Raw genomic sequence first — 10000 nt, forward strand, 5'->3', positions numbered from 1 at the left:
GTGCATGTGCATTGGTTTGTTCTGTGGTGCAGAAGGTCACTATGAGTAGATGCAGACTCTAGGGCATCTAACAACAGCAACAACAACAATCACACCGCTTTAAGTAAGTGCTTTTATCCCTACTTTACAGATAAGAAAGCTGAGCTTCCGAGAGGTTAAGAATCAAGATCTTGATTACAAAGATAGTAAATGAATGAGCCAGGATTCAAAGTGCATCCTCAAATTCATTACAGAGACTAAACTTCTAACCAGACTAAATCTTTAACTATTATCTGACATTTTTGGAGAGTAGATTTCTGGTAAGCTGCTAGATTGCCAGATGGCTGAGAATGGTTTTCTGTACACAATGACATATGGAAAATGTATACATGATGGACATGCATGCTCTCTGCAAACTCATGGTCTGTTGTACATACCAGGGTTGTTTACCAATCAGTGAAATGTGTCTTGACAGGAGCGTTCTGTTATATGTCAGAGTTTTGGAAAAGGGTCTACATTGGAAAAGTGTGCAATTAGTACCTAAAGTGATGGTTAAGATTTATCTGGGGCTTTCATTTATTTGCATGAGCTCATTTCTGTACCCTATTCTGAATTTCCTTTTTTTTTTTTTTTTTCTATTCCCAAGAAAATAAGATTGCATAACTATTTTGCCTCCTCACCAACCCCGAAACCATTAAGAATTTTAAAAATGGTAGAATGAGAATGAATGACTTATAATCGTTTCAATTCAAAATATTAACTACCTCAGCCATCTTGCTTGAGACTTCCAGCACTAAGCAGATCACTTTCTCACCAGCCTGTACAAGGGAGAATGTGGGAGTTGGTGGAAGCTCAGTTCCACTCATGGGTACGCTGTTATTAAAGTCAGCAGACTCTGTGATTACATCCCACGTACTTCTGAGGCTACACATTTGGTTCTGTAGGTTTGGAGCTTCTTGGTTGTGAGTACTAGCATTGCAGAATTCAACCACCTGGAAAAAGACAAAACATGTTAGAGTAGGAAGGCACTTCTTCCATATTAAGCATACTTTCTCATTTTTAAGAAACTAAAAGTAAAAGAGAGATGAAGTGATAGGATATCAGAAACTTCCAGTAATATAATTCTTTACATTAAGAATGACATCGCGCTTACCAATAAACCTTGGCACTCTTTCCATGAAATACTAGCACCATTATGGTCCTGAGATCATTTAAGTTTATTTGCACTTGGATAACACAAAGCAGACTACGTGTATATATATCTTAGTTTAAGAAAAACAAAAGACCACCCTCCTCAGAAGGCTATTGTGTTAAGAAAACACCCCAGAACTTTTCACAGGAGATCTTATCTTGGTCAGTCAACACTTGGTTAGGAATCTAGTGTCGGCTGCACCTTTATTGACCAGTACACATATTCTGATGTAGCAACAAATATTGATCTCTGTAAGAACAGAATGAGGAAATACCAACTTAAATGTACTTCCTGATTTTCCCCCATATGAAAATATAGATATAAATCATATAGTGAGGCTAAATCTGTGCCAGCTCCCCCCGGTGGCACAGTGGGCTAAGCATTGTGCTGCTAATTGAATGGCAGTTCAAATCCACCAGCTGCTCTGCTGTAGCAAGACGAGGTGGTCTACGTCTTTAAAGAGTTACAGCCTCAGAAACCCTGTAGGATAGTTCTACTTTGTGTTTTCTGAGGAGAATCGACTCCAAGGCAGGTTTAGCTTTCTTCTCTCTTTTTGCTTTAAGAGTCTAGTTTGCATTGCAAAGAAAGTCAACTCCAGATACTACCAGTGGCTATAAAGCTTCAGGAATCCTGGTGTGGCGCTGTAGGATAAGCACTGGGCTACAAACCACAAGGCTGTCAAGTCAAACTCATCTGCTGCTCCTCAGAAATGCTATACAGGGTCTCTGTAAGTCAGAACTGACTCGATGGCACCTTACAATAAAAACAGCACAATCTTATAAGGAGTAAATACTTTCTGCTGATAGGACTGTGGAAGTTTAAAGCAATAAGAAACCTTAGAGACCCTGCAGGCCCATCTCTAATTTCATCAGAGGAAACTTATCTCCTCAAAGTGTTCACATGCATTTCTTAGTAGGCTGAGGAGATGGAATAGAACATGGGTTTTTGTTTTGTTTGCTTTTTTTATCCTCCATTTCATAATATGCTTAGAAGAATAAGGAATTTTTCTGATAAGATATTAAAGAGTAGATATTTCAAAGAATTACAAAGATAGTACCTAGTCAAAAACAACATGGATCAAAAATGAGGAATTAGGTTGGCTTCAAATATTAAAGGTATAACTTAAAAACATAATGGATCACAAATCATAAAAATACGAACACTCACTAAAAACTACAGAATGATTGCTAGCTTGACCAAAACCAAATTTGAAGATAAAAACTTATCTAGAAAAGAATGTGTCAATGCAAAAGGCATTGGTCAGCCATGGAAACAAGCAAGGTTAATAGGAGGCCTGGAGTGAACATCCCAGCCTCATGGAGAAAGTTGACCCAAAGTGTGATTTTTGTGAAGATGGAAAGCTGTATTAGGTCAGGTCGCATGGTGTCATTCAACCTCGGAACTCACTGAAGTCCCTCCTTTCTGCTTCCTGCGGAGTATATTATCCTTCTTGAGGAGACTTCTAGAAAGAATTTCACTTTTTCATGTTGCTTCCTTTATAGAGAAAGTGAACTGGACAGAGGATGCAAATACTGAGTACCTATGTAGTTAGAATATTCTTTTTAATTAGAAAAAAAAAATGGTGTTCTGGATTCATATACTTGTCTCTTGTCAGTTAGCAGGGAATATTGACAAGGTTTAGCTCTGAAATACAAAGGTTAGTTGACTTTCCTTGGTGACGCCTAATCTTTCTTGTTAAATTCTTGCAAAACAAAGAAAAGGAATTAAGAAATGCAGTGAAAATGTAATATGGTTTGTGGTCTCAAATGAGAGAAATATTTCTCTCATTTATTATATTTATTATATTCCTTTCATTACATTTTCCTCTGAAAGGATACAGGAACACTATCATATGAGTGATTTATTTTGTGGTCTTCAGAGATTTCCTTGTGAAATCACCTTCCCTAGAAAGTAAATAACACATTTTATACAGGTGGCATCATCTTGGGATGTTCATTTGTTTGTTTTAATCTTTAAAAGAAGAACTAGATGAACTGCAAGACCCCCAAACTCTAACATATATTGGACAGTCTTATGTAAAATAGCTAAAACATGTCAGTCTATCTTGAGAGAAGGACTCTTGTAGATGTTTGTCATCCCAAGGCCATACTTACAGAAGATAAACTTTGCATGAACATTATCGATGCAGTTGCATTTTGCGTGCTATTATATATGAACATGCAACCTTCTTTGAAAAGTTTACTAATAATACAGTTCTCTTGTGGGCAAGGGCCCTTTTCACACACAAAAGTGCCTGTGATGTCCGATGAACACCTAAAATAGAAAAAAGAAATTGGTTCTATTTTAGAAATACTTGTTTCTTTTTCACTAGTTTATGTAATAATTTGTTTCAAGTACTCTAGCTTACTAGAATCCTTGAAACAAACAAAATACTTTTGAACAACTGTATTAAGAAATCTTTGTAATTTAGACATAGCTCTGGTGGCGTAGTGGGCTGTTAACTTCAAGGTTGGCAGTTCGAAACTACCAGCTGTTCCGTGGGATACAGATGAGGCTTTCTGATCCAGTGAAGATTTGCAGCCTCGGAAACCCTGTACAGGGTCAATATGAGTCAGAACCAACTCCACGGTACTTAACAACAACAACTTCACTGTATTTCTGTGTATTTGTATAGTAAATATATAGGTGACAAAACACTTGCCATTTCTATCGCCTTCACAGGCACGTGTCAGTGACATAGTTTGTGTTCATCATGTTGTTCAGCCATCAACATTCATTGTTCCTTATCTTTCTATCACCCTTAACAGAAGCTTAGTGTCCCCTAAGCATATGTCTTCCCTTCCTTCTTCCTCTGATCATCCTTGTTAACCAAGTCTACTGCCATCAAATTGATTCCAACTCATGTTAAGTGCCATCGAGTCAGTCACAACTCATAGCAACCCTGTATAGGGGTTCTGAGGAGCAGCTGGTGGGTTTGAACTGCCGACCTTGTGCCTTGCAGTCCAGTGCTGATCCTATAGCACCACATCAGGAGTCTAGTATATGTATATTTATGAGACTGGAAATCTTTGTGAGATCAGTCTCATCTTTTCCCCATGGAATAGCATGTGGGTTTGAACCACTATGCTTGAGTTTAACAACCCAACACCTAACCCACAGCACTACCAAGTATCCCGATAACCACTAATAAACTTTGATTTTTATACATTTACCTGTTATAGTAATATGTTATATAAGTCTTACTGTATTTTTTAAAGTATTTGATATGGATGAAGGGATTCTGTATTGCCAAGAGTTATTGAAATTAATCATGGTGAAAGCAAAAGATCCCAGGCAATCAAGAAGAATTTTTGGAGACATAAATGGCATATGCTACTTGGTGCTCTACTGAGCTCATTTCCCACTGGTTATCAGGGTAAGAAGAGAATAAACATGTAATGGTTGTATTTAAAAGGATTCCTTCCTAACTAAGCAATCTTAATCACTGTTGGTGGGAGTGAAAAACAGCACAACCTTGAGGAGAGAAACCTGTCAATATTTACCAAAATGATGGTTGAAGGTACCATTTGATCCAGGAATTCTTGAAAGCTATTCAATAGAAAGATAGTTTCCCACATACATGAGAAATGACATATGTGATGTGCAGTATTATTGATAATAAAATATTTGATAAATTACAGTACATCATATAAAGAAAGACTATGCAACTATATATGTATGTTGTTAAGTGCCATGGAGTTTGTACCGACTCACAGCGACCCTTTATAAGGTTTCTGAGGAATGACTGGTGAGTTTGAACTGTCAAAGTTGCAGTTCAAACCAACTTTGTGGTCCAGTGCTTATCCTACAGCATCACACCAGGACTTGCTCTCTCTATATATACATATATGTGTGTGTGTGTTATCATTAAGTGCTGTTGAGTTGGTTCTGACTTGTAGTGACTCTGTATAGGATTTCTGAGCAACAGCTGGAGAGCTTGAACCACCAACCTTGTGGTTCAAATTGACCTTGCAGTCTATATATGTATATATGTGGCACTGTAGGATAAGCACAAGGTCAGCTTGGTTCAAAATCACCAGCCACTCCTAGGAAACCTTATGCAGGGTTGCTGTGAGTCAGAAATGACTTGATGGCACTTAACAACAATTTTAAGATAACAACAATTTACAATTTTTTAAAAATGCAATAAAAGTTTAAAAACTGAAATGATCTCTTCCTATCATCTATGTCTTAGTCACCATTATAAATTTAAAGTCAAATAAATAAATGACTTTTAAAGATGAGAAAAGTACTAACCTTGTCACTTTAATCTGATTTTGTCCATTTATATAGAGTGGTTTCTCATTGTTATATTCATCAAACACACCCCAACGGAGATGGGCCCATTCGTGGACAAACACTCTACCTGTGGAAGAGAAAGCTATTGAGTTCTTCATCTCAGTGATGGGAATTGCTAAGCAATAAATATGTAGTATCATTGGATATATAAATGAAACGATACAGGAATTTTTCCCATGAATTTATTGAAGTCAACTTGAATATACACTATAATTTCAAAGAATTGAAATTTGATTCTCTCTCCCTGGCCCCTTTTTCATCTCCTCCTACTCCATTCTCTACCATCATGAAAGAGACAATGTTTAATCTTGTAAATGCAAACCAGTGCTTTATGTGTTGCATATCTGTTCGAAGCTAATGAGGAGTGCCACATCCTTTAATTTCTCGGATGACCTGCCGAACAGGTTCTTATTTAGCTTCAGATAAGTTTCTAAGTTCAGAGTTTGGAAAAGCAAGCAAAAAAAAAGGCAAATCAAAAAAGCAAACTACCTTCTCCTTTAATCTGTTATTCATGTATGTTGTTGTTGTTGTTAAGTGCTGTCGAGTCAGTTCCAACCCACAGCGACCCTGAACAGGATTTCCGAGGCTATAAATCTTTACGGGAGCAGAAAGCCTCATCTTTCTCCCACAGAGCAGCTGGTAGTTTCGAACTGCTGACCTTGTGGTTCACAGCCTGATTCGTAACCTGCTTTCATTTATAGGCAATTCTCTTATCTAGAACAATGACTGGCACACTGGGGTTAGGAGGGAGGAGGAGCAGAAAAGATCATAGTACCCCCTCTCTAGCTTTGCTGGTCCTTTCTCTTTTATTTTATACCTGATTTGCCTCATCTCCAACATAACTCAAAGTAACCCATCCTCCCCATCAAGTACTGTGTAACTTTCTCTGTCTTGCTTCAAATCTTAAATTTCCTTCAAAGTTCAAAGCAAAACTTATTTCTCCGTAAAAACTTTCCAGACTTACTTCCCTCCCAACAGGGTGGCTCTCTGTCTTTTCTTCCTTTCTTCCTTTTTTTCTTTCCTCTGAATGCTTTTAAGTTCTGGGAACTCAAGAAGTGTTTTCTAAATTGACTCATTCTGTGGTATATTGCGTAATTTTTAATCCTTAGGACAAAGAAAGGGAGGGGAACCATCCAAGCTGAAAGTGTTAAGGAAATATTTGTGCCTACTCATGGATTTCAGAAGTGCTAATGAAGTAATTTTCTTGGGCAGAGACTATCAGCACCCCATGACTATTAGCGAAAAATCAGTTTATGTAGAATTCTTGTAAAATATTTTATAAAATGTGTTATATAGAGTGTGTTCCTCTATACACAACATAACAAGATCTATATACACTTAAGTGGGGGTAGAAAGGAAAGTATCATTTGAAAGGCGTATGTTGAAGAAGCCCTGGTAGTGTAGTGGGTTACATGTTAGGCTACTAATCGCTAGGTCAGCTGTTCGAATCCACCAATGACTTTATGGGAGGAAGATGAAACTTTCTGTTCCCGTAAAGATTTACAGCTTAGGAAACCCTCTACAGGGTCACTATGAGTCAGAACTGACTTGAGAGCACACCACCACCATCACCACCACTGTATATTGAAATTAAAAACAAAAAAATTAAGTATGGAGCAGTTAGAGTTTGACCTGCTAATCTTTCCTCACTGCAACTTCTCTCTCAGATCTTGGTCACTAAATACCAGTCTTTTCTATGGAAGACAATGTGGCTCTGACTTCCCTCCTAAACCCCAGCCATCCATGCTCCATCACAGGCTGGGCCTTTCTACAATTAACTTGTCTAAATCCAGACTTGTGGCTCTCTCTTGTAAATTTGCTCCTTCTATTTCTGACTAACACTTGAGGCATGCCTTCATGCAGTCCACACCCCTTGGATTTCACTCTCTAGCAGCTCAGACCTCTGTTTCCCTCTTTTTTTCTGTTCTTTTCCCTCTGGAATATCTCTCATTACTTAGAGTAAAAAATAACACATTGGAAATGCTCATTATTCTTATTAACTGATGTTCTCATTCTCACTACCTCCACCTGTGCTCAGCAACTGATGGTCTCATAGCTGCCCTGCTCCTAATGATTCTTCTGGGATCCAGATTTTGGTATCCAAACTTTGTTTCTTATATTTCAGACATATGATGAGAAGGGACCAGTCCCTGAAGAAGGACACCATGCTTGGTAAAGTGGAGGATCAGTGAAAAGGAGGAAGACGTACAGTGACAGCAGTGAGGAACGATAGTGACATTGGCATAGGGTTGGGCAGTGTTTTGTTCTGTTGTGCATAAGGTGACTATGAGTCCACACCGACTGTAAGGCACCTAACAGAAACAGCAACAACATCCAGTTTCTACTTAATTCATCTGTCTTATATACACAGTCAGATTAATCTTCTTGAAACACTACTTTGATGATGTCACTCGTGTGCTTACCAAACTTCAGTGGTAACCTGTTAATTTGAGTATTTAAGGTTCTCAATATCCCAACCCTGATGTGTATTTCAGCACTTTCCCCTACTACTGGCCACTTTTAGTTCAAAGTGGTCTTTCTGTTCACTGACTACTTCTAGTATATTCCATCTGGACCACTCATCTGGAGTGTACCTTTTCCTGGCCCACATTGTTTGCCATCTTTTCATGGGCATGTGACCCATCGCCTCATGAAAATGTCAAATCCTTGGAGCTTTCAGATACTTTAAGTTTCTTTTAGCACTAAACACCAAAAACAAAAACAAACACAAACACCCTAGCCCTGTTGCTTTCAAGTTGGTTCTACTCATGGTGAAAGCATACATTCCAAGTAGAACTGCTCCATTGGAATCTCTTGACTTTAATCCTATGGAAGTAGAATACCAAATCTTTCTTTCACAATGCTTCTTGGTGGCTCAAACTGCTAAGCTTTAGGCTACTGTTATTGTTGTTGTCAAGTGCCATTGAGTCAGTTCTGACCTGTAGCGACCCTATATAGGGTTTCCAAGGAGTGGCTGGTGAGTTTGAATGGCCAACGTTGTGGTTCAAACCAACATTGCAGTTCAGCACATTAAACCACAGAGCCACACCTGGACTCCTGAGTGCAAATCATTTATACTACCCAGTGACCAAACACAGAATATTGTAAACTGTACTGTTCAGTGGTGATTTCTTCATTGATTGAACTTACCTCGTGGTCCATAGCCAGCAGTAAAATCACTGTTTAGTAGAAAATTAGGAGTGAAATGAATGTATTTTCCCTCTTTCCCACATCCTCTGTACTGTAGGGTATATGGATCATCACCATGTGTCCCATACCAGTGAGCCACAATGACATTTGCCTAAATTAAAAAGCAAAACAAAACAAAAAAAAAACAACCTCATGATATTCTATATCTTGACTGAGATATTGGTGAAATGAGGGCATAACACTATAAATAGTTAAAAATACTTTGAACTTTACACTTAACAATGGTGCATTTTACTGCATGCAATTATACTCCAATTTAAAAACTTTTAAAAAATGCCATGAAGGTAGAATTTGAAATACACACACATGTATACACACATATATAAATATTGTGGGGGCTTTAGGATAAGCACTGGACTGCCAACCACAAGGTCAATGCTTCAAACTCACTGTTCCTCAGGTATCCTATGTAGGCTCGCGATCATTCAGAATTGACTGGAAGGCACTTAACAACAACAAATACATACACATTATGCAGATAATATATAAAAACATATATATGTGTATAAGTGTGTGTACATGTATATATTGCTTTTGTTGTATATATATACATACACACACACACACATGATGTGAATCAAAAATTATCTGCACTCTGGTTAGGTTAAAACTTCTGTTGGCTGCACTGTCTGATTAGTACTTTCCATTCAAGGTCAGTGCTATGCAGGTGTGAACATGGACATCTGCAAACAAAATTTGGACCGATACTCGAAGGAAGGTAAAAGTTTCTGAAGTAAATCTTTACTGGTAACAAGATATGGTTTCATCACTAGGAATCAGAATAAATAGCAGACCATGGAATGGAAACATCTTCAATGGCCAACCAAGAAAAGTTCAAAAGTCAACCTTCAGCTGGAAAATTGATGCTTATAGTTTCTGGGATTCTCAAGGATCAGTATGGTACCATTATCAAGAAAAAGGTTCAACAATCAGCAGTGTTAGTTACAGTGAGATGCTCACTGAAGAACTGAAGCCTAAACTTTGGATTAAATATAGAGGACTGCTATCTAGGGGAATTGTGATCTTGCATGACAATGCATGCCTGCACACCTCTGCCCACAGACTTGACACTTTGCAAAAACTTCATTTTGAGGTGATAAAGCATCCTCCCTATAGTCCTGATCTTGTTCCATTGGATTTTCACCTGTTTGCTCACCCTGAAAGCAGCCCTTCGAGGACAAAGATTCACCTCTGATGAAGAAGTGAAGACAGGGGTGCGTTTGTGGCTCACAGTTCAGCCTAAAACATTTTTAAATAAGGGAATATGAATGCTTATTGAGAGATGGACAAAATGTATTAAAAAGCAAGAAGTCAAAAAAT

The 10000-nt window shown here is 38.1% G+C and overlaps 1 protein-coding gene across 1 annotated transcript in view; it reads right to left on the reverse strand.

Moving 5' to 3' along the window:
- Nucleotides 1-10000, reverse strand: part of CLCA2 (chloride channel accessory 2) — a 62701-nt gene that overhangs the window by 46085 nt on the left and 6616 nt on the right. Inside the window, exons 3-6 of the mRNA XM_006831072.1 lie at nucleotides 8621-8771; nucleotides 5429-5537; nucleotides 3286-3445; nucleotides 744-971 (exon numbers count right to left, since the gene is read on the reverse strand). Coding sequence (XP_006831135.1) covers nucleotides 744-971; nucleotides 3286-3445; nucleotides 5429-5537; nucleotides 8621-8771 — 648 coding nt within the window. The remainder of the gene's footprint in view (nucleotides 1-743; nucleotides 972-3285; nucleotides 3446-5428; nucleotides 5538-8620; nucleotides 8772-10000) is intronic.

The sequence above is a fragment of the Chrysochloris asiatica genome, unplaced genomic scaffold (assembly GCF_000296735.1).
Source record: "Chrysochloris asiatica unplaced genomic scaffold, ChrAsi1.0 scaffold00002, whole genome shotgun sequence".
Lineage (NCBI taxonomy): Eukaryota > Metazoa > Chordata > Mammalia > Afrosoricida > Chrysochloridae > Chrysochloris > Chrysochloris asiatica.